At 57.3% G+C, this 24,877-nt stretch overlaps 1 protein-coding gene across 1 annotated transcript in view; it reads right to left on the bottom strand.

The window, feature by feature from the left end:
* Window positions 1-8,004: 8,004 nt before the first annotated feature.
* DPYSL5 (dihydropyrimidinase like 5) overlaps window positions 8,005-24,877 on the bottom strand; it is a 72,821-nt gene continuing 55,948 nt past the window's right edge. The window contains exon 12 of the mRNA XM_074989074.1: window positions 8,005-8,424. Coding sequence (XP_074845175.1) covers window positions 8,339-8,424 — 86 coding nt within the window. The 3' untranslated portion in view covers window positions 8,005-8,338. The remainder of the gene's footprint in view (window positions 8,425-24,877) is intronic.

Genomic DNA, 24,877 nt, shown 5'->3' with positions numbered 1-24,877 from the left:
ATTCCCAGAGGAAAACCTATCCTTCCCCTCACCCTCTGCCTGGTTTTGAATTGCCTTGGGGCACAAAGTCTTACTGAATTGTCAAAACAGGTCACCATCTTCAAAAGCTTGGGAACCACTGAGCTAGTTACTACTTCAGTGCTCAGGGAAACTGAGGCACGCGTGGGGTTACTATAGGACACTAGAATTCCCATGCAACCAAACGGTGAAAAAAAAATCCCCACTTTGTCACAATGGGCAGAGTCAAGGAACTGTGACTTAAATAACACCCTTGGTGGGGTAATTCATGTCTGGAACTGTCATGGCTGGGTTTAAGCTGCTCAGAAAGACAGGCTGGGGAGAAAAGGTGGAGGTCTGACACTGTATGTAAGAGAACAGTATAATTGCTCCAAGCTCCCGTGTGAAACTTTGAGGTCTTTAGGTTACAGACAGAGGTGAGAGCAACAAAGGTGGTGCTGAGGTGGGCGTCTTCTGTAGACCACTAGCACAGCAGGAGGGGGAGGTAGGTGAGGCTTTCTTTGGCCAGCCAACAGACGTCTCCAGGTCACAGGCCCTGTTTCTCATGGGAGACTTCAGTCACCCTGACATCAACTGGGAGAACAATACAGCAGTGCACAGACCACTCAGGAAGTTTTTGGAGAGTGTGGGGGATGTGATCTCCTCATCTCAAAAAAGGGTCAGCAAAAGGCAACTAAAAACAGGATGAGGGGGTTGGAACGGGTCCCATAAGAGGAGCCATTAAAGAGCCCGGGACTTTTCAGCTTAGAAAAGAGCAGACTAAGCGGGGATAGGACAGAGGTCTATAAAATGATGAGTGGTGTGGAGAAGCGAACAAGGAAAAACTATTTACTTGTTCCCATAATATCGAAACGAGAGGAGACCAAATGAAATTAATGGGCAGCAGGTTTAAAACAAACAAAAGGAAGTTCTTCGTCACACAGCGCACAGTCAGCCTGGGGAACTCCTCGCCAGAGGCGGCTGGGAAGGCCAGGACTAGAAGAGGGTTTTAAAAAGAGCTAGAGAAATCCATGGGGGTTAGGTCCATCAGTGGCTCTTGGCCAGGGGGTAGGAATGGCGTCCCTAGCCTGTTTGTCAGAAGCTGGAGATGGATGGCAGGAGAGACAGATTGCTTGATCGTTACTTGTCTGCCCCACGCCTCTGGGGCACCTGGCACTAGCCACTGTCGGCAGACAGGACACTGGGCTGGATGGACCTTTGGTCTGGCCCAGTGTGGCCGTTCTTATGTGCGTAATTTCTAACTTCCTGGTGCAAGTGCTGGAGGAACCAAGCAGGAGCTCTGCTCCTTTGGGCCTGTTGCTCACAAAGAGGGAGGCATTGGTGGTGGAAGCAGAAGTAGGTGGCAACCTGGCCAGCAGTGACCATGAGATGGGAGGCTTCAGGCTCCCGACCAAAGGAAGAAAGGTGAGCGGCAGAATGCAGACCTGGCCTTCAGAAACGCAGACGGACTCCCTCAGGAACTGATGGGCAGGCGCCTCTGGGAGGCTAACTGTGATGCAGTGGGGATTTCACTCCCCTAGTTAGGGCGCATGTGTTTCGTACTGTCCTGTAGCAACTCCAGTGGGCTGCCTCGGTTCCCTAGACAAGGCATCAAAGCAAAGTTGGCAATGGGAATTTGGGTGTGATGACTTCTGAGACACACACAGTGACCCTCCATGGACTTTGTAACCTGGTCAACCAGATGACCCCTTCCTGCCCCCCCCGGGGCAGGGATTGGGCAGGTGGCAGCAGCAGCCGCAGGGGATCACCTCCCCCCCCAGCACTCTCCACGGGGTGCTCTGCTGAGCCCCACACCTCCGCGGGCGCTGGGAGGACTCTAGCTGCCTGGGGGCTCATAAGAACATAAGAATGGCCATATTGGGTCAGACCAAAGGTCCATCCAGCCCAGTATCCCGTCTGCCGACAGTGGCCAATGCCAGGTGCCCCAGAGAAGAACAGAAGACAATGATCAAGTGAGTTATCTCCTGCCATCCATCTCCTGCCCTTGTACTGAAGGCTAGGGCACCATACTTTACCCCTGGCTAATAGCCATTTATGGACCTAACCTGCAAAAATTTATCGAGCTCTTTTTTAAACCCTAATAGAGTCCTGGCCTTCACAGCCTCCTCGGGCAAGGAGTTCCACAGGTTGACTGTGCGCTGTGTGAAGAAAAATTTCCTTTTATTAGTTTTGAACCTACTACCCATCAATTTCATTTGGTGTCCCCTAGTTCTTGTATTATGGGAAAAGGTAAATAATTTTTCTACATTCACTTTCTCCACACCATTCATGATTTTATATACCTCTATCATATCGCCCCTCAATCGCCTCTTTTCCAGACTGAAAAGTCCCAGTCTCTCTAGCCTCTCCCCATATGGGACCCGTTCCAAACCCCTAATAATCTTAGTCACCCTTTTCTAATGCCAATATATCTTTTTTGAGGTGAGGAGACCACATCTGCACGCAGTACTCAAGATGTGGGCGTACCATAGTTTTATATAGGGGCTCAGCAGGCCAGGAGGCAGCAGAGTGCCCCTGGTGAGTGTGGGGCTGGAGGCAGGCCATGGAGAGGCATCTCCCTGTGGCTTCTGCCTCTGGCCACCACCCTGCCCCAGTAAGGCCGGTCAGGGAGGGGGCCAGGGTCGTCTGGGGCCGAGTGAGGAAGGGCCAGGGTGGGTAGGGGTGGCAGGAGCAGGCCAGTGTGGCGAACACAAGTGGTATTTGTGAGGGGCTTGGTACCTTACAGTGGGGGCCCCCTTCTTAGGCTGTCAGTGGCCCCAGCTGTGAGCAATGTGCAGGGAACTGATGCGCTCAGAGGCGTGCCCCACAACTCACCTTTTTACCGGGGGCAGATGGGTTCCACGCCCAGGGAGGTACACAGACCGTTCACAGGTGACTCAGGCATGGAGGAAGGCCAGAAAGGCTTAGCAGGCCAAGTGGACAAGGATGTTGATGAGTCTCTGTGTTCTGCATGTGGCCAGAGGCCCTGCACTGTGTGGGTGCCCCAGCCCATTAAGGACCTGTCTGTGGTGTGGGTGCGGGTGGGGGTGGGCATGATGTGACCAGTGGGACAGCGGAGAGGTTGTGCCATCAGGCGACGTGGAGGAGACAAAATAATAAGGGTGAGGGTGATCAGGCTGGGGTGGAGTTTCAAGAATATTCCAGTGTCGTCTTGGGGGCTGACAACTCTCCTACCCAGAGGCTGAAGGCTGTAGCCATGTGACAGAGACTGAGGTGCCTGACCAGCAGCTGGGGAGAACACCTGTGATGACGAAGCGCTCAGGAGGGGGGTTCTGGCAGTGCGGGCAGGACCAGAGTCCAGGGGTTGGTCGTGGACAGTGGCCATGTGACGACGAGTGGCCTGGAGTAAGCATGGCTGAGTGCTGGTGCATGCGTGCACACTGGGACCTGCACTCAGACCAGAACCACAGGTTCAGCCACACACCTGCCAGACAAGCTACATCACGCTAACAGGCACGAGGGGGCCCATCTGAACTCAGGCAGCAGCGTGGGCATCTTGGGAGCCCCAGCAGCAGACAGCAGGAAGGCCCACCACAGCACAGCTGGGGCCGATCCTCTCAAAGAGCTCACCAGCCTTCGGGGCACCTAGCCGTTCGGGATGCTCCATGCCCTACTGCAGCTGTATGGGCTGGAGACTAACAGTAGGCTTTGGCCATGAAAAGCCTGGTGTGTTGGACTGCCGGTGCCAGTCGTCTATCCGATGGACATGATGTGTTCTTTGCATGGCAGTATCATGGAAAAAATCCAAGTTACCTGGAGCGTAAGGTTCAGGAAAACACTGGGTAACAGCAAGCAGATCCCCCTGCCAAGCACACATGCCCCCCCCAGTGAGCTGACACCCTCCCCAAGAGTACGTGGCTCCCCCAGTGGGTCAGGCTCCAGCTGGAGAGACAGCACACCCGAACACGAACTCTGGGGTAACATCACATATTCAGCCAATCTAAGGCACTGGGCCACAGAGCCTGGGCGGAGGTAACCAGCACAAGTGACCCCGCTGGGTCTGTCCTGCATGGGAGGATGTGCAATGGGGAGCACTGGGGTGTGTATGTACCTAGCAGAGCACCTCCTGCCCTAGCATTGCCCAGTGGAGTTCATGAGCTCCTAGATGTGGTGCGTGGGCAGAGGATGAGGCATCGGGCTCAGACTGTGAGAACCATCTTTAATGAGCAAACAGAAACATACGGCATGGCACTAAAACTTGCCAATACAGACTATCCAACAGGGAAGGTGGAAGGGCTGCCTGAAGCCAAGTCTCTGCCACAGGCCCAGGAGCCAGAGCCCCTGCCCAGCTGCTCCCACACCTGCAGGGCTAGGAGCCAGAGCCCCTGCCCAGCCGCTCCCACACCTGCAGGGCCAGAGCCCCTGCCCGGCTGCTCCCACACCTGCAGGGCCATTGCCCCTGACTGGCCGCTCCCACACCTGCAGGGCCATTGCCCCTCCGCGGCCGCTCCCACACCCGCAGGGCCAGAGCCACCGCCTGGCCACTCCCACACCTGCAGGGCCAGGAACCAGAGCCCTTGCCCAGCCACTCCCACACCTCTGGGGCCAGAGCCCCTGACCGGCCATTCCCACACCTACAGGTACCAGCTAGTGGAAAAAGTGCACAAGATACATTTCACATTTCACGCTACCCCAAAGGAACATGGTGGAGAAACACAGGAGAAGTTGCTTGAGTCCACTGGGAACTGGCCCCAGGCTCAGGGCTGCTGCTTGTTCTTGTTCTGCTGGATGCAGACGGTTAAAGCACAGCAGTGTGCAGCTTTGCGGCTGACACAGTTTAGCACCATTACGTGAGAGGTGGTGGCACGTGGCTTGTGGCTGGGGCTCCCGTGGCCGGCACCCACTCGGGAGCAGATTCCTTGGCTGCTTGCACTGATGGAGGACTTGGCGTTCACTGTGATGAGACAGCAGCTAGGCCCAGGAGGGAGTCACTCCTGACAAGCTGAGTCCCTGGAGCAACAGCCGTCCAGGCAGAGACCCTGCTCATCTCAGCTGGGCCCAGCGGACAGACACAAGGTCTCGGCTGCTCCTGGGTCTCTGCAGAGGGAAGGCAATCGCAGCAGCCAGGAGGATGTCCTCGGTGGCTCTCCCCATCCCCTGGGAGAGATGGCAGCCAGGCAGAAGATGAGGGCGGACCTAGACAGCTGCATAACAGCAGCACAGTGGCAAAGAGGTCAGTGCCTCCTGGGGGCTGTGGCAGGCTCAGAGAGCACAATGGGAAAAGAACAATGGTGTTCCAAGGGAGCGCCCCCCCAAACAGCCAGTGTCAGCAGAGGACCCCAACGCCGGAACAGCCAGACTCTGGGTTGAGGGGACCCCTAATCCCCAAGAGCCAACACATGGCTCCACAGCCAGCCCCAGACAGCCAGCCACAAGCTCCTGACCCCCACCCTCCAGCTCCCCAGCCGCTGACTCCATGGGCCTGCCCTCCCAGCCCTCAGCCAGCCTCTGGCTCACGCATCACCTCCAGCCAGCCAGCCACTGGCTCCAACAGCTCACCCACCCCTCTAGTGACCGGCTCCAGGGCACCCCCTGCCCCAGCACCAAGCATCTTCCTGGCTGTTGGGCTGTGAAGTCCTCGGGGCAGGGACTGGCTGCACCCCGGGGACCGGCCCTCACCTGCCCCGAGGGATCCCGGAGCTGAGCCGGCAGGGCTCGCAGGGGCTCAGGAGCCCCCTACCTCCACGTGGGTCCGAGGGCCCCTACGATGTCACCGTGAGCTGCTTCACACCTGCCAGCAGGGCCCTGGGGCACAGGGGACGTCCCCTCCCACGTGGAGCGCCAGCTGGTGGACCAGCCCAATGACACCCATAACAGGAGGGTGGGAACAGGGCTGGGCCACTGGAACCACAGCGGGTGGGCACGAGGGGGAGGGGGAACAGGGTCTGGAACTGCTGGGGCGGGGGGCGGGGGGGGGACAAGAGGATGAGACCATTAGAACTGCTGGCGAGGGGGTTGGGGAAAACAGGGTCAGACCACTGGAACTGCTGGGGGGGCGCAGACAAGAGGATGAGACCATTAGAACTGCTGGCGAGGGGGTTGGGGACAACAGGGCCAGACCACTGGAACCGCTGGAGGATGGGGATAGGAGGGATCAGGGTCAGACCACTGGAACTGCTGGGGGGCACACAGGAGGATGAGACCATTAGAACTGCTAGCGCGGGGGTTGGGAACAACAGGGCCAGACCACTGGAACTGCTGGAGGATGGGGATAGGGGGGATCAGGGCCAGACCACTGGAACTGCTGGAGGATGGGGATAGGGGGGATCAGGGTCAGACCACTGGAACTGCTGGGGGGCACACAGGAGGATGAGACCATTAGAACTGCTGGCGCGGGGGTTGAGGACAACAGGGCCAGACCACTGGAACTGCTGGAGGATGGGGATGGGGGGATCAGGGTCAGACCACTGGAACTGCTGGGGGGGCACAGGAGGATGAGACCATTAGAACTGCTGTCTAGGGGGGTGGGGGACAATAGGGCCAGACCACTGGAACTGCTGGGGAGGGACCTGGTTTGACTAGGAGGTGGTTTTACGAGGTTTGTTCCCATTGCAACCACCTGCACGGGGGGGGGGGAGGGCAGGAACATGCTCATTCACCTGGGGAACTCAACGCTTCCCCAAGGGGGCTCAGTGCCAGCACCCATCGTGTGGAGCCCAGCCATGGCAGCCGAGCTGGGACAGAACCCAGGAGTCCTGACAGCCAGCCCCCCTTGCGGTGTGTACATCACACATCCACACACAGGGATGGGGGCGTGGGGGGGACAGCACACCCCCTGCAGGGGTCTGTGGGGGACTTGGGGGGGACAGCACCCCCCTGCAGGGGTCTGTGGGGGACTTGGGGGGGACAGCACACCCCCCTGCAGGGGTCTGTGGGGGACTTGGGGGGGACAGCACACCCCCCTGCAGGGATCTGTAGGGGACTTGGGGGGGACAGCACCCCCCTGCAGGGATCTGTGGGGGACTTGGGGGGGACAGCACACCCCCCTGCAGGGATCTGTGGGGGACTTGGGGGGGACAGCACACCCCCCTGCAGGGATCTGTAGGGGACTTGGGGGGGACAGCACCCCCCTGCAGGGATCTGTGGGGGACTTGGGGGGGACAGCACACCCCCCTGCAGGGGTCTGTGGGGGACTTGGGGGGGACAGCACACCCCCCTGCAGGGATCTGTAGGGGACTTGGGGGGGACAGCACCCCCCTGCAGGGATCTGTGGGGGACTTGGGGGGGACAGCACACCCCCCTGCAGGGGTCTGTGGGGGACTTGGGGGGGACAGCACCCCCCCCTGCAGGGGTCTGTGGGGGACTTGGGGGGGACAGCACACCCCCCTGCAGGGATCTGTGGGGGACTTGGGGGGGACAGCACACCCCCCTGCAGGGGTCTGTGGGGGACTTGGGGGGGACAGCACACCCCCCTGCAGGGGTCTGTGGGGGACTTGGGGGGGACAGCACACCCCCCTGCAGGGGTCTGTGGGGGGGATAGCACACCCCCTGCAGGAGATTTCTGGGGGTGGGGGTGGGGATAGCACACCCCACTGCAGGGATCTGTGCGGGGCGTGGGGGGGACAGCACATCCCCTGCAGGCTCTCTGTGTGCATATGGGGCAGCACCTCCCACAGAGGTGGGGTGGGGTGGGGTGGGGAGCAGCACAGCCCAACAGTCACTCCACATGTCCCGGGGGGGCCTCAGCCTCCATTTGGAACCTGCTGTCCATAGCAAGGACTCCACAGCCCACGGGGGGGGAGATGCACCCCCTTCCTGCCAGGGAGCCCAGCCCTTCTCCCGCTTCTCCCCTACTGCTAACGACACAAACCACCTGGGATTAGTTTCACGTGATGCACAAACAAGTCAAAACTCACTGATCCAAACCCAACGTGCAAACAGAAAAGGGAAGGTAGAGGCCGCCCGCCCTCCCTCCCTCCCTCCCCACATCCCGCCCGGCCTACACCAGCGCCCGCCTGCCCTGCGCCGGAGCAGCCGTGCTGGTGGCTAGCAGTGGGTGGGTGGGTGGGTGGGGTGGGCTCAGCGCTGCAGCCTGCAGAGCCCCTTGTCACACAGAAAGGAGCTGGAGTCGTGCGCGGGTGCTTGGCCAAACGCTGGGGGCAGCCCTTGCCGTGGTCCGGCTGCGGGAGGGCGCAGCCCACAGCCTCGTCCCAGCGGGTGGGACTGGATGGCCAACAGCCATGCTGGGCAGCACTGTGGAGCTCCCGATGCCGGGGGACACAGAGGCGGCGCGGCACGGCCAGGTCGGCGAGGGGGTGGGGCCGGCGGGAGGAGTGGGGTGCTGCTGCTGCGTCCTTAGTTTGGGGACAGGTCGCTGCTTTTACCAAATGCCGCTAGACCTGCCCCCGGGGGGAGCGAGAATCCGGGCCGAAGCTCGCTTTGGAACGTGGTCATCGATCTGAGAACCTGCGGGAGAAGGGCAGCGGGTCAGCTCCAGGCGAGGGACGGACTGGCGACCCGCATGTCCATCACCCTGCCCAGGGCAGCCCCACTGCTGGAACGGCACCCCCGTCCCCCAGGCTGGAGAGTCACTCCTGCGCCAGCCACTAACGCTCCAGGGCGACAGGCCGGCACCGCCCCCCACTGACACCCCGGCCCACTCAGTGCCGGGCCCCCAGCCGGCACCGCCCCTGCCACTGACACCCCCGCCCACTCAGTGCCGGGCCCCCAGCCGGCACCGCCCCCCCCACTGACACCCCGGCCCACTCAGTGCCGGGCCCCCAGCCGGCACCGCCCCCCCGACTGACACCCCGGCCCACTCAGTGCCGGGCCCCCAGCCGGCACCGCCCCCCCCACTGACACCCCGGCCCACTCAGTGCCGGGCCCCCAGCCGGCACCGCCCCCGCCACTGACACCCCAGCCCACTCAGTGCCGGGCCCCCAGCCGGCACCGCGCCCGCCACTGACACCCCGGCCCACTCCGTGCCGGGCCCCCAGCCGGCACCGCCCCCGCCACTGACACCCCGGCCCACTCAGTGCCGGGCCCCCAGCCGGCACCGCCCCCCACTGACACCCCGGCCCACTCAATGCCGGGCCCCCAGCCGGCACCGCCCCCACCACTGACACCCCGGCCCACTCAGTGCCGGGCCCCCAGCCGGCACCGCCCCCGCCACTGACACCCCGGCCCACTCAGTGCCGGGCCCCCATCCGGCACCGCCCCCGCCACTGACACCCCGGCCCACTCAGTGCCGGGCCCCCAGCCGGCACCGCCCCCCACTGACACCCTGGCCCACTCAGTGCTGGGCCCCCAGCCGGCACCGCCCCCGCCACTGACACCCCGGCCCACTCAGTGCTGGGCCCCCAGCTGGCACCGCCCCCCCCCGCCAGTGACACCCCCACCAGCCCTGGCTGGTGCTGCTCCTCTACCAACACCTCAGCCAGCTCAGGCCTGGGCCCCCGCGCCCATATCACAGAAATTTAAACTCACAGAACTGGAAGGAACCTCAGGAGGCCATCAAATCCAGTGCCCTCCCCTCACGGCAGGACCACCCACTGTCCGTACCATCCCTCACAGCTATTTAACTAACCTGCTCTTAAAAAACTCCAGTGATGGAGATTCCAGAACCTCCCCAGGTAACTTACTCCAGTCTTTAACCGCCCTGACATGGACTTTTTCCCTAATGGCCCACCTAGACCTCTCTTGCTGCAGTTTAAGCCCATTGCTCCTTGTCCTATTCTCAGAGGCCAAGGAAAATAATTTTTCTCCCTCCCCCACCCTGTAACACACGTTTAGGTACTTTTAAACTGCTATTTTCCCTCTCAGTCTTCTCTTTCACAAACTAAAAATGCCCACTTTCTCATGCTCCTCTACTAACATCATATCTGCCATCACGTGCCAACAATGCCCAGATGCTTTGTATATTGGAGAGACTTCTAACTCCCTTAGACAAAGGGTCAATGGGCACAAAACAGACATCAAAACACTCCAGATCCACAAACCAGTTAGTCAACATTTTAATGGAATGGGGCATTCTGTCAATGACCTCAAGGTATGTGTGTTACTGAAGAAGAATTATCGCACTGTTCTGGAAAGGGAAACAGCCGAGCTGGCTTTTATATTCAAATTCGGCACATTAACACATGGTTTAAATCGTGATGGGAACTTTCTGAGTCACTATGGCCATGTCTACACGAGCCCCAAACTTCGAAATGGCCACGCAAATGGCCATTTCGAAGTTTACTAATAAAGCGCTGAAATGCATATTCAGCGCTTCATTAGCATGCGGACGGCCGCGGCACTTCGAAATTGACGCGCCTCGCCGCCGCGCGGCTTGTCCCGACAGGGCTCCTTTTCGAAAGGACCCCGCCTACTTTGAAGTCCCCTTTTTCCCATCAGCCCATTTGCGTGGCCATTTCGAAGTTTGGGGCTCGTGTAGACGTAGCCTATAGGGGCTCGTCTGCATACTTGGCTCAATCTAATTCTTGACCTTCCCCCCACCCCTCCACTCTCTGATTTGCTCACCTTGATTATCTTTTTCTGATTTGTCCTCCGTGCTTACTGTTTTTGGTTCTCTGTGCCTTAAATATAGAATCTGTTCTGGTCTGGCTATGGTCTGAAGAAGTGGGTCTGTCCCACGAAAGCTCACCTAATAAACTATTTTGCTAGTCTTTAAAGTGCTACTGGACTGCTTTTTGTTTTAAAAATGCCCAGTAACAGAGAGAGAGCTGTGTTAGTCAATAGTCTATCAAAACAAAAAAGCAGTCCAGTAGCACTTTAAAGACTAATAAAAGGCGGTGAGCTTTCGTGGGACAGACCCATTTCTTCAGCTAGATAGGAATAAGGGGATTTCGAAGTTGGCGGGGTCCTTTTGAAAAGGACCCCAATCTGGACGAGCCGCACGGCAGCAAAAATCAGCAATTTCAAAGAGCCGTGGCCAGCGACATGCTAATGAGGCGCTGAATATGCATTTCAGTGCCTCATTAGTAATCTTTGAAATGGACATTTGCATGGCCATTTTGAAGATTTGGGCTAGTGTAGACAGAGCCTCTGAGTTATAATCCTGTCCTCCAAAGCAGTTGCAACCCCTCCCAACTTGGTATCATCTGCAAACTTACTAAGCGTATTCTCTATGCCAACATCTAAACCATTGAAGAAGATATTGAACAGAAACAGTCCTAGAACAGACTCCTGTGGACCCCCACTTGTTCTGTCCATCCAGCATGACTGTGAATCATTAAGAGCTAGTCTCTGGGAACAGTTATCTAACCAGTTATGCACCCACCTTGTAGTAGTTCTGTCTAGGTTGCATTTCCCATTTGTTAATGAGAAGGTCACGAGAGACCGTACTAAATGCCCTGCTGAAGTCTACTTATACCACATCTACTGCTTCCCCCTTATCTACAGGGCTTGTTATCCTACCAAGGGAAGCCATCAGGTTGTTTTCACGTGATCTGGTCTATATTTGTCCTCTTCCAGTCTTCTAGAATCTCCCCATGCTTGCCTTTTCAAAGATAATTAGCTAATGGCTCAGATATTGCTTCAGTCAGCTCCCTGAGTGTTCTTGGCTGCATTTCATCAGGCCCTAGTGACTTGAAGACATCTGATTTGCCTAAGTAATCTTTACTTTGTTCTTTCCTCCTTTATCTTCTGAACCTATCTCATTTTCACCAGCATTCACTATGCTAGGTGTCCATTTGCCGCCAATGTTCTTGATGAAAACTGAAGCAAAGAAGTCATCAAGCACTTCTGCCATCTCCACATTTTCTGTTATTGTTTCTCCGTCTTCACTGAGTGAGGTTTCTACCCTATCCTTGGTCTTCCTCTTGCTTCTAAGACGTGTGTAGAACGTTTTCTTGTTACCCTTCATGTCTCTAGCTAGTTTGAGTTTTTGTGTCTTGGTCTTTTTAATTTTGCCGCTACATACTTTGTTATTTCTTTGTACTCAGTCCTGGTATCTTGACATAATTTCCACATTTTAGATTTTGACATGACTGAAGATCTCCAGGATAAGCCAGGGTGGGGTCTTGCTGTACTTCACATCTTTCCACACAGTGGAACAGTTTGCTCTTGTATCCTTAGGAATGTCTCTTGGCAGTTTTTCAAACTGTCTTTCCTCTGAGGCTATGTCAACACTCTGAATAAAGTCAGATTTATGAAAGTCGACCCTGTAACACTGGGTTTTATAAAGTTGAAGATGAGTGTCGGCACCTGCCCACAAAGTCAAACTAGTGCATCCCCACTAACTCACCAAAGGTCAAATGTTGCAGCCGGGCTTTGTGGGCACCTATCCCACTGTTTCCTCAGCCCTGTTGCATTCTGGGGTTTTTTTGCTAGTGCATCATGGGAAAAAAATGCCCCGCAAGTGGTTGTGGGGATGTGATGTCATCTTCCCAGACTGCTTTGCCCTCATTCCCCTCCCATTGAAAACAAATGGCCATTTTTCAGAAGTCTCCTTCCCTGATGAGATTGTTTGAGTCGTCTGCATTACGGACCTTGTTACCTAATGTGTTCTGAGAGCACCTGACTGACAACCATTTCTGCAGGTTGTTCAACTAGTTTTCTCCGCTTCAGGTTTGTATAGGACAGTGCCCCTCCCCAAGGCGCCATGAGGCTGGCGGGCTAGCCCCCTCTCCCCACCCCAACATGGTTAGCAGCCCCCAGGCACTATGCAGCTGGCAGACTAGCTCCCATCCCACCCCACCACATGGCTAGCCCCACACCACATGGTGGCTGTGCGGCACGGACCACACTTCCATGGGGTGAAGGCTTCTTCCCTGCGAGAAACTTGTTTTCTCTGTTTCACATTTTCCAGGGCTCATTCTTAAAAACATCAACCTCTGGAATTTACACCACGTGGGGGCGAGGGGGGGAGCTGGCTCCCTGACACAGAAATCTTATGGGGCTCTCCCCGCCCCCACCCCGCAAAGGTGCACAGCTGATTGACTCATGTCAACAGCTTGCTCAACAGTCTCCGGGCCTGGCTCCCACAAGGCGCCATGTACTGTGGGGGCTGGCTCTGGGCCACAAAAATTTTATGGAGATGGCCCCTCCAAGCCACCACGGGCAGGGGGCTGGCCCCAAGCCACAGAAATTTTAGGGGGCTGGCCCCCACAAAGTGGCAGTGTTCTCCCTTCCCAAAGTTTGTGGCTTGGAGGAAGATCTTCTGTGAGAGAATGGAGCTTGTGGGCGCTCTCTCTCTAGTAGCAGAGGCAAGGGAATCCATTTACTCTTTGCGCAACTCTTCTATCTTCTAATGCTTCCATAACATTTCCTTCTCTTCTCAAGCCAATACTAGTACTTTTCCCTGAATAAATATGAGGTCTTTCCCTAGTCGCGTGGAGCCAGTTTGTTCCACTTGGGTTTCCTGGGCTTCAGCTTCTGAAGCTCACCTGTTTGGTGTTTTTTCACCAAGGAAAACTAGTTGAGTGACCTGTTGACATGGTTCAGTCAGCTGGGTGCTCCCAGAACACATTAAAATGGTTGTGGGCGGCCACTGTAAATTCCAAAGGTTGAAGCTTTTAAGATGAGTTGCAAACTCCATGGTTATGTTGCTTTCATGTCGGAAGAGAAGTGCACTCTATCAATTACATAGGTGATTCTCCGTGGAACTCCACAAAGGACATGGAGTAATTAACAACCAGAAGGAGGAGATGGGTACGGCTATGGCCCCCTTTTCGTCTTGAGAGACAGTAGTTAGCAGCGGTGCTGAGGATCTATGGGCACAGTCGACTGCAATAATCGCATGTCAGTCTATTTCCGAATTTTGGAGTCTGAGAGTTTTTCCTTCTAAAAGGAAGTTCTTTTGAGTGGCTGGCACATACACTATCGAAGGATGATGTGCCCCATCACAGCAGTCGTCACCAAGTATTTCAATCTGATGATGTAGATTCCCAGGAGTTTAGATTGATGTTAAATTTTTTCATGGCATTTTTGCATGTATCCTTGAATCTTAGCTTTGGCTTTCCTCTTGTTCTCAACCCACATGACAGCTCACCAAAAAGGATTTCATTGGGAAGACATTCGTCACCCATTCTTTTCACATGACCAAGTCACAGTAATTTTCTGCTGTTGAGGATCAATATGAGGCGGGGTATTTGCATTTGAAACTTTATCTTGCCAGTTGATATTCATAATTTTCCGGCGGCAGCAAAGATGGAACCTGATCAATTTTTTCTCCTAGCTCAAGGAGAACTAGGTGCTCCATGTCTCAGATCCATATAGCAGGATATTCAACACACATGCCTGGTAGATCAGTATCTTTGTTTTCACTGTCAGCTTAGGATTGTTTCCTCCTCGTTTCATAAGTCTGCCAAAAATAGTAGCTGCCTTCCAATTCTGATGTTCATTTCTTTGTCCATGGATAGGTTTGTGGTTACAGGAGATCCAAGGTAACAAAATTGTTGAACCACATCTAATGGGCTGTTATCCAGAATGACATTGAGCTGCTGAGGTATACCTTGAGTGAATACAACAGTTTTCTTCATACTTATGTCAAGGGAAAACAACTTGCAGGCTCTGGACAGAGAATCCATCAGTGACTGTAGTGTGTCTTCATTATGAGCATTATCTGCGAAGGGGAATTCCCTAATGAGATCTTTCTTGATCTTAGTTTTGGCCTTGAGTCTTGCCAGGTTGCAGAGAGTACCATTTAACCTTGTGTGGAGAGATACATCCCTGCGTGCGTTTTGAAATGCACAATTCAGTAGAACTGAGAAGAGTACACCGAAAACAGGAGGAGGAAGAACACGCCCGTTGGACTCCGCTGTTCATCGCAAACGGTTCCGACGTAGATACATCCTATTGCACTGTTGCAATATGGCCAGCGTGGCGATCGCATCCAGCCAGGCTAATAAGGCTCTTTTGTGATCCTGAGAAATCCTGGCTGGATGCGAACGCCACGCTGGCCAGAAAGAAAGTGAATTCAAATTGCCAGGCTTCCTGCTTCCCACCTCCTGCACACCTGGAGAGCAGGGGAGGTGAAAGTGGCCAAAACAGACGTATCCGAGGCATTGTGGGACACCTCTGCAAGCTGATAAAATCGATGTAAAGTAACACTGTTTCCACACTAGCATTAATCTGACCTTTTTCATTTAAAATTGGAGTTCCTCCGCCTGGGTGAGAAAGGCAACCTTAGCGCCTGTTAAAATTGACCTAATGGCGTTTGCAGTGATGACAGTCACATTGTAAAATCAAGCTGTGGGCCTTAAAATCGATGTTATGCTCTAGTGTAGACACAGCTGTAGACCTGCTTCCCACAGGACCTGACCTAGCAGCTCCCTGTGTTTGGATTTCAAGAAGGCAGCCTTCAGTGTTCTCTTGTATTGTGCTGTAGCTTCGTGATCACTCGCACCCAAGCTGCCTTCCACTTTCACATTCTCAGCCAGTTCCTCCCTATTTGTCCAGACCAGATCTATACCAGATCTTCCCCCAGTAGCTTTCTCCACCTTCTGAAATAAGAAATGGTCTCCAATATATTTCAAGAACTAGCTGGACAATCTGTGCCCTACTGGGTCACTTTCTGAACAGGTTCTCGGACAGCTGAAGTCCCGCGCCCCCACCAAGTTCTGTTCTTCAGATGATTTTTCTAGCTGTTCAAAAAAAGCCTCATCCACCTCTTCTTCCTCGTTAGGTGGCATGTAGCAGACCCCTACCATGACGTCACCCTTGGGTTCTACCCTTTTTATCCTTACCCCAAGACGCAACGTGAGCACGCCCATCTGTACACGAGCTGCGTGCTGGGGTGGCCCATGCAGGGGGTTGGCCTTTGAGGTGGCTCCTACCAAGCTCTCACTTTCCTGGTGTCCTAGCTCTGACATAGCACCAACCCCTTTGAGGCCTCCCCTGTACACGAGGGGAGAGAATGGGAACTCAGCGCATCTCACAAGGGCCACATGCTGCCCACAGCCGCATCTGCGCCTGCCCCAGGCTGGGAGTTGTGCATTCTCAGAAGAGCAGACTCCCACTGGGCTGGGGCTGGGCAGCCAGGGACAAATTGGCAATGGAGCTCCCTGCAAGGGGAGGAGCAGCTTGGTCAGGACCGGCTCTGGCAGCCTCCTTGGCTCAGGCAGTGTTAACCTGCTGGGTGCCCCAAAATGCCAGGATTGCACAATGACCTAAAGGCCAGGGAACCCCCCTGGATAAGTAGCTGTGGGTGTGGTGCTACGCCACAAACCGCACAGGGCGAGGATGGAAAAGGGAAAGTAAACGATAACGACCCTAACCTACAAGGCCAGTGGTGTCAGCGACTGGCAAGAGAAACCACAGGAAACGCTGAGAAATCAGATGGCGTCTTGTCCATGCATGAGGAGACAGGAAACCTCCGGGAGAGGCAGAGAAGCAGAGCTTGAGGGGAGGCTTTACGAGCATTGTGGACAAGGCAGAGACACTCGGGCTGCTGGTTCTGGTCTGTGTTGGGATGACGCAGGACTCGCAGCCAACCCACCTAACAGCCCGTGTAGTCCAGAGACTTCGCTGAAGCCAGCAGGCTGCTCCACCTCTGCTGCAGGCTGCACCAGGGATGGGCGACCTGGGGGTGCATTGTGAGTCCATTAACAAGTCTAACTCCCACCCTTTCCTTTTAGGGTTGGGTTGCTAAAGGACTGGCCCAGCGAGCTACATTGGTGAGACATGAGGTGCACACTGGCCTGGGGATGCGGCTGGTCCTTTGGGGAGATTGTTACCATCTCCCCTCTGTACCAGGAGCAGTGCTGGTGGTGACACAGGGCTGAGGGAAATGCTGGTGTGACTTCTGGCTGGCCAGAGGGTAAACAGAGGTGCTCTGTGTGACAGGCTTGGGCTGTCAGTAGCCCTGGCTATAAGCAGTTTGCCCTGAACTGAACCTCTGAGGGGTGCCCCAGATATCTCCCCTATTACCCCATGGCAAGAAACAAGTTATCAGGGCTGCCAGGGACAAGGGACTCCTCACACGTGTCAGACCAAACCAACCGCTGAAGGACAGCTCAGGCCCACTATTCAATGGCGCAGGCGCGCAGGCAGGGAGCAGAACTGCACCAGGTTTACTTGGGGTCCGTCTTCTCTCAGAAACAGGAGCAGGCGATCCGAAAGGACCCAGGAGCAAGAGCAGCTGGGCACCGGAACGAACTGCCTGGGGATGGCCTGGAGGCACCTTCCCGGGGGGGTTGCAGATGGGTTAGACACTGGGTGGGGTCGGACCAGGTCACCCCACGGTCTGCGCTAACTGGAGGGCTCTCCAGCTGCAGCAGAGCGAATGGGCTACGTGAGCGCAGCCGTGGGGAGAGGAGCGGGGTGAGTGGCAGCAGCTCCGTGTGGGACACGCCAGCCCCGGCTCCAAGGGCAGAGATCCCAGCACCGCATGCAGGGAGCACCGCAGATAATCACCGGCCCAAGCGCTCCCTGGGCGCTGCTGGGCACGGAGGAGAGGGCTCACGGAACTGCGGAGGTACAAAGGGATTCCCGGGCGCTGTAACGGTTCCCTGACTGTCTCCCCGACCACCTGCACGGCGCACACCCGAGAGCCGCCCCGGAACAACCCAGAGCGCTCCAGGCCCGATTTACGCACCCGCAGCGATGGGGAACCGAGCGAGACCCGCGGGAAACTGGGCCAGTGTGGATTAGTCTCCTTAAACCGTCAGGCCTCACTGCCAGTCGGAGCGTGTCGAGCTACAAGTCCCAGCCCTCGGCACGTGCTAGCCTGGCTCTGCCGGCCTCTAGCGCCTGTCGCCACACTGTTCCCCATGTGGGCACTCGGCTGGCCCAGGTCGCCCGTCAGCGTCCCCTGGGGCACTGGAAAGAGAGCGCGCAAGCCCCGGAGTCGCCTGGAGCAAGGCAGGTTTTCTAATCCTTAATCATTAGCAGCACCGACTTGGAACAGCCCGGCCCACTGACACACCGACTGCCCTTGGCCCAGCACAGCCCCAGCCCACTGACACCCTGACCCTGCTTGGCCCAGCACAGCCCCAGCCCACTGACACCCTGGCCCTGCTTGGCCCAGCACAGCCCTGGCCACTGACACCCGCTGGGGCTCTGCATACAGTGGATTGTTGGGGGTGGAGAAACTTCCCCTTCCTCCTTAGGGGGCTCCCCAGCCCTCCAGGTCTGGGATCCCTGGGCCAGGCCTAGCAGTTTCCTTCTCACCTCGCTGGGCAGGTGCCTGTACCGAGCAGCCTGCTCGTCCCACACAGGCTGGGCTGGGCTGGTGCAGCAGCGACCTGCTAGGGTCAAGGGCCAGGAGCTCCTGCTCCCTGGAACCGCTGCTCCCTCTGCCTGCTGCAGGCCCCTCTCTGCGCCCAGCTCCACTCCTGCTGGCTGCCAGGGGGTGAATTCCTCACCCAGCCCCTCTGCGAGCAGCGAGTCACATGGGTGCGACAGGGCTGGCTCTGGACACAAGCTGGCTGTGTGGCGTGGCCCTGCACCCGGTGACTGCGCTGCAACTCAGGGTGGATATCAGCTTTGGAGGAGTCAGTCTCATGTGGTCCGGGCCCCACACTGGCCTTCGATAACTGGTTCCCCCCACTGGATAGCTGGTTCCCCACACTGCATAGCTGGTTCCCTGCACTGGATAACTGGTTCCCCCCACTGGATAGCCCGTTCCCCCCACTGGATAGCCCGTTCCCCCCACTGGATAACTGGTTCCCCCCACTGGATAGCCCGTTCCCCACACTGGATAACTGGTTCCCCCCACTGGATAGCCCGTTCCCTGCACTGGGTAACTGGTTCCCTGCACTGGATAGCCCGTTCCCCGCACTGGATAGCCCATTCCCCGCACTGGATAACTGGTTCCCTGCACTGGATAGCCGGTTCCCCCCACTGGGGTTATACTCTGGGTTCTAGGAGACTGGCTTAACCATTCCCTCTTTGCAGCTGTGCTGCAGCCAGATTACGTCTCCCGTGGGGCCTTGCACCTCACATCCTCCAGCCACCTACATGCCATGCAAGGGAGCTGGGCTCCCTGTCATGCACTGTGGCCGCCGGCCCCCTGGCACAATCTCTCACACAGCAGCCAGCCCAGCTCCCCTACGATCCCGCCCCAGCCCTGTTGTGGGGGCCCAGCCCTCGGAAGTACAAGGACTCGGAGATCCCCAGACCCGTGTCAGTGGTTTCCCAGTGTGATGTGACTGGGTTTTCGTAGTGGACATAGACGCCGTTCTATGTGCCCAGTGTATCCGCTGGCCCCAGGGGCGGCCGTGCGAGGTGTCCAAGGAAAGCTGGGGCTGCCCGGACTCGGTGTGCGCTCCTTGTGTGTCTGTGCCGTGTGGGGACGCAGAGTTTTAGATGGTAGCTCTGCAGCTGTGTTAGAAATATCCAGAGCCAAACGTACACAATGGGAGGTGTGATGGGACCCCAGCCAGGGGACCGGACTGAGACGAAGGACAACACACAGCTCGGGTTCTGCGACTCTCCGCTGGGAGTCATCCATGGCAATTTGCCACGACAGCCCAGCCGGGTCAGGTGAGTTTCAACCATCCCTGGGCGCAAGGGAGAACCATGTGTGAACTTAGCAGTGTCCATCTTGGACAGGATCTTGCTTCTTTGTTCTGGGGCCTGTCTCCAAGGGTCCATGTCCCAGCAGGTGGACCCCAGTGGGCCAGATCTACAGCACTCCAGTGACTGAATCCACGTAGCTGGCAATGGACTTTCAGAGACTGTCTAGAATCAGCACATAGCACAGCGGGCTGCAGCAGCGGTGGTGACTGACGCATGTGAAGTATTGCTCCCACCACTCTTCTCTCCAGCCCCGTTCTGTTAATAAATCTTCAGATATTAGATCTACAGAATTGGCGAGCGTGTTCTTTTGGGTCAGATCCAAGTGTATATTGACCGGGGGCTGGGGCTGGGGCTGGAAGAATCTGTGTGGCGTTGGGTGAAAAAGGCTTAAGAGCCTCTCACGTGAATTCAGGGGTTGCTGGTCTGGGTGGTTAGAACAGCTGGGAAGTCTGTGGGTTTGCGTGCGTGGCTCTGGCTGGCCAGTGGGGCTGGCAGAGGTGCTGTGGTGGCTGGTTGGATTTGCCTTAGGGAGAAGGAAACCCCAGCCTGGGGCTGTAAATGGCCTGGGTTTAAGCAAAGGTACCTGGATTGGATTTCTCTAGCTGTGCCCAGGAGCCCTGTCCGATCACACCCAGCCACGCTGTTACCACACCGCGCTCCCAGACGACCTTCCCAGCAATCTGGTGAATGGGGCAGGGCCCTGCGGGCAGCAGCAGGAACGTTGTGACGCTTGCAGGGACACAACGCCCCACCCCTTGGGCTGCCCAAGATGGGCGCAGCCTCTGGCTGGCTCTGCTGTTGGCAGAGATGCAGACCAGGCGGGGCACGGTCACTCGCTCTCCCAGGGAAGCAGATTCCTTCTGTTGCTGGCGGGTTCTGCTTCTGCTCCCAGCTCCTGCATTCCCTGCAGGGGAGCAGCGCTTCCCCCCCAGCTAGTCAGCCCGCTTCCCTGCGCCAGTCAGCATCTCCTCTGGCGCCCTGCGGGGCCAGCTTGGGCATCTCCTCTGGAGCCCTGCGGGGCCGGCTCCGGGCATCTCCTCTGGCACCCTGGGGGGGGGCCGGCTCAGGCATCTCCTCTGGCATCCTTGGGGGCCGGCTCGGGCATCTCCTCTAGCGCCCTTGGGGCCAGTGTGATGGGGTTCAGGGGTCCCCCTGCACTGCACCCCATCTGCTGGCAGGAGTGACTCTCACTCAGCAGGTACAACAGGAGGTTTATTAGGCAACAGATGCCCAGTTTCTCACAGAAGCGACAGCACAGCAGCCCGAGACAGTCCTTCCAACCCGTCCTGGGGAGAAGGCCCCGAGGGGTGCCCCTCTGGGGTGTAGCTTTCCCCCTCCTCAGGCTGGCTGCCTTCCAGCTCTCCCTTTCCCCAGCCTCTAACTGCCACCCCCAATTCAAAAACCAGCTCGGCTCCTCCCTCCTCTTTGTTCAGGGCAGAGGTGTTACCTGCCAGCCTAGGTTATAGGCCCAGGGCCATCCTTAGCCACTGGGAGCTGCTCTGCTTGTCTCTCACATCCAGCCTGAGTCTCACACAGGCCCTCCCCCCACTCCATCACATCTCTCCCCCCTTCCAGACCGAACTGAGCAGGGTCACTTAGCCAGTGACCTGAGGAAGTTCAGGGCCTTCCCTGTGTGACAGGGCATCGGCTATGGTGTTGTTGTTCCCCTTGACGTGGACCACCTCCATGTCGTAGTCCTGCAGGAGCAGACTCCACCGCAGGAGCTTGGCGTTGGCCCCTTTCATGTGATGCAGCCAGGTCAGGGGCGAGTGATCGGTGTACACGGTGAAACGCCGTCCAAACAGGTACGGCTGCAGCTTCCCCAGTGCCCACACCATGGCCAGACATTCCTTCTCTATGGCTGCGTAGTTCTGCTCCCGCGGCAGCAGCTTCTTACTCAGGTACACAATGGGGTGTTTCTCCCCTTTGTCATTCACCTGCATTAGCACCGCCCCCAGCCCCACGTCTGAGGCACCGGTGAACACCAGGAAGGGTTTGTTGAAGTCTGGATTTGCCAGCACTGGGGCCCTGACCAGAGCCTCCTTGAGCGCGCAGAGGGCCTCTTGGCACTGCTCGGTCCAGACCACCTTGTCAGGCTTTCCCTTTTTACACAGCTCCGTGAGGGGGGCTGCGATGGAGCTAAAGTGGGGCACAAACCTCCGGTAGTACCCCGCCATCCCAATGAAGGCCTGGACCTGTGTCTTAGTCTGGGGTGTGGGCCAATCTCTGACAGCCTCCACTTTAGCTGGCTCTGGCTTTAAGCAGCCGCTGCCCACCTTGTGGCCCAGGTAGGTCACCTCAGCCATTCCCACCTTACACTTCCCTGCCTTGATAGTCAGCCCGGCCTTCTGGAGTCGGTCCAGCACCTGCTTGAGTTGGGACACATGGTCCTCCCACGTCTGGCTGAAGATGCAAACGTCGTCCATGTACGCCAGGGCAAAGCTCTCCATCCCTTTCAGTAGCTGGTCCACCAGACGCTGGAAGGTAGCGGGTGCCCCCTTGAGGCGGAAGGGCAGGACCAGGAACTCGTAGAGCCCCACAGGGGTGATGAAAGCCAACTTGAGCCGGGCATCTTGGTCTAATGGCACTTGCCAGTACCCCTTGGTGAGGTCTATGGTGGTGAGGTAACGGGCTCCCCCCAGCTTGTCTAAAAGGTCATCAGGCCTGGGCATGGGGTAGGCGTCTGATACAGTGATGGCGTTAAGCTTGCGATAGTCCACACAAAACCGAACAGACCCATCTTTTTTAGGGACTAACACCATGGGAGAGGCCCAGGGGCTGGACGAGGGTTGGATCACCCCCAGAGCCAGCATGTCTTCAACCTCCCACTCTATGTCCTGAGCCGTCCTCCCTGTGGCTCTGAATGGCACACACTTGATAGGGGCGTGGGTGCCTGTCTCTATTCGGTGGACAGCCAGGTCAGTGCGTCCGGGTCTGTCAGAGAACAGCTGTTGGTGTGAATGCAGCACCTCCTTGACCTCCGCCTGCCAGGCAGGGGGGTCAGCTGGTCTGAGAGGAGAATAGACTCCAGCAAGGAGCCGGCTCCAGTCCTTGTGAGTAAATCCACCAAGGGATCATCCCCCTGCCCCTCCCAGTGCCTGCACACGGCCAGCACCAAGTTCTCCCTCTCCCAGTAAGGTTTCATCATGTTCACGATAGACCTGGTGGCTGTGGGCCGGTTTGACAGTTCCACCCATAATTCACGTCATTTAGCTGTTTGACGACCTTGAAGGGGCCAGCCCAGGCCGCTTGCAGCTCATTCTGCCACACAGGTACAAGGACCATCACTTGGTCCCCGGTGGCATAGGCTCGGGCCCTGGCGTTACGGTCATACCAGACCTTTTGCTTCCTTTGGGCCATGGTGAGGTTCTCCCTGGCCAGGCCCATGAGCTCGGTGAGTTTTTCCCAGAAGGTCAGTACATACTGTACCACTGACTCCCCTTCAGAAGAGGCCGTCCCCTCCCACTCTTCTCTGAGCAAGTCCAAGGGTCCCCGTACCCTCCTTCCATACAGCAGCTCAAACGGGGAGAACCCCGTGGATTCCTGGGGCACCTCCCTGTACGCAAACAGCAGGTGGGGTAAGTACTTGTCCCAGTCATGGGGGTATTGATTCATGAAGGTTCTCAGCATCTGCTTCAGAGTCCCATTGAACCTCTCCACCAGCCCATTGGTATGCGAGTGGTCGGCTGTGGCCCAGGTGTGCCGGACCCCCCACTTGTCCCACAAGCTTTGCAGTAGGGCCAACATGAAGTTGGACCCCTGATCTGTGAGGACCTCCTTGGGGAACCCCACTCTGCTGAAAATGGACAGCAGTGCATCCGCCACGGTCTCAGCGTCGACAGAGGTCAAGGCCACTGCTTCTGGGTATCGCGTGGCAAAATCTACCACCACCAAAATATATTTCTTCCCCGAACGTGTTGCCTTGCTGAAGGGTCCCACTATGTCTATAGCCACTTTCTGGAAAGGCTCCTCTATGATGGGCAGTGGCCTCAGGGCAGCTTTCCCCTTGTCCCGGGTCTTCCCCACCCTCTGGCAGGGGTCGCAAGACAGGCAATACAGACGGACAGCTGCAAAGATCCCAGGCCAAAAAAAGTTCTGTAACAACCTTCTCCTGGAGCGGTGGATCCCCTGGTGTCCTGCGAGCGGGACATCACGGGTCAAGTACAGCAACCTGTGCCAGTACTTTTGGGGAACCACCAGTTGCCTCTGGACCTTCCATGGCTCCGCTTTGCGTCTGGGAGCCCATTCCCGGTACAGGAATCCTTTTTCCCACAGGAATCTCTCCCTGCAGCCCTCCCCCAGCTGGGGAACTGAGCTGAGACTGGCCAGTTCCCTAAGCTTCTGCAAGGAGGGGTCTCTCTGCTGCTCTGCCTGGAACTCTTCAGCTGGGGCAGGGGCGGAAGCCACTTCCCCATCCCTGCCTGGCTCCAGCACCCCTGGCCTGTGACATCTGGTTTTTGGGGGCCCCCTTTCTCTCAGGGTTGGCCCCTGTGGCTTCTGTGACTTTGGCTGGGCCTGTACCCCCGAATCTGGGGAACGCACCCCTCGTTTTCTTTGGCTACGGGTCAGGACCAGGGCACGAGGGCGTTCACCTTGCCAGTTCTCCAGGTCAGCCCCCATCAGTACATCCGCCGGCAAATGGCTGTGCACGCCCACTTCCTTGGGGCCTTCCTTCTTCCCCCATTTCAGGTGCACCCTCGCCATGGGCACCTTGAAAGGGCTCCCGTCAATTCCTGTTACCGTCAGGTGGGAATCGGGTATCATGCAGCCCGGTGCCACTACCCCGGGTCGGGCCAGCGTCACGTCAGCGCCTGTGTCCCAGAACCCCGTGGCCTTTTTCCCGTCTACTTCGAGGTGTTTGAGACACTTGCTCCACAGAGGTAGTGCCGCCCCCACTCTGTAAACTGGCCTCTGAGCATTTGGTCCCCCTGAGGAGCTGGTCTGTGGGGCGGACTCGGCCCAATCCGAGTGCCCATTGTCAGCACCACCCGCCTTGGCCGCCAGCCCTCTGGCTTCTGGGACTCCACCCAGTTGACTCCATGACCCCCCGGCCTGCTCAACCTGTCTGGGAGGTTGGGGCGCTGGGCTGCTCTATGCCCCTTTCGCCCACAGCGATAACAGCCTGGGTCTTGTTGTGTCCCTCGGGCCGGCTGCTCCCTCCAGGCTCTGCTTGGCTCTCTGCGGGGTAGGTGGCCGGCCCCTCTTTCCTGGGTTCGCCCAAGAGGTGGTCCCCTCTGTCGTACAGTTAGGGACCGGTCTCTCTGAGATTCTCAGTCTCTCCGGGACTCCCTCTCTCTCCGCGACTCCCTCTCTTTGTGGGGCTCACTTTCAAACTTGGCCCGGCTGTTTGTGAAGTCATCTGCCAGTTTCCCTGCATCGTGTGAGTCCCCCGGCTTCCGGTCCACGAGCCACACCCTCAGGTCAGGTGAGCACATCTCGTAGAATCACTCCACGA

Source organism: Carettochelys insculpta, chromosome 3, assembly GCF_033958435.1.
Source record: "Carettochelys insculpta isolate YL-2023 chromosome 3, ASM3395843v1, whole genome shotgun sequence".
NCBI classification, from domain to species: domain Eukaryota; kingdom Metazoa; phylum Chordata; order Testudines; family Carettochelyidae; genus Carettochelys; species Carettochelys insculpta.
The sequence above is the reverse complement of the archived record's forward strand: the minus strand, read 5'-3'. Positions and strand labels throughout refer to the sequence as shown.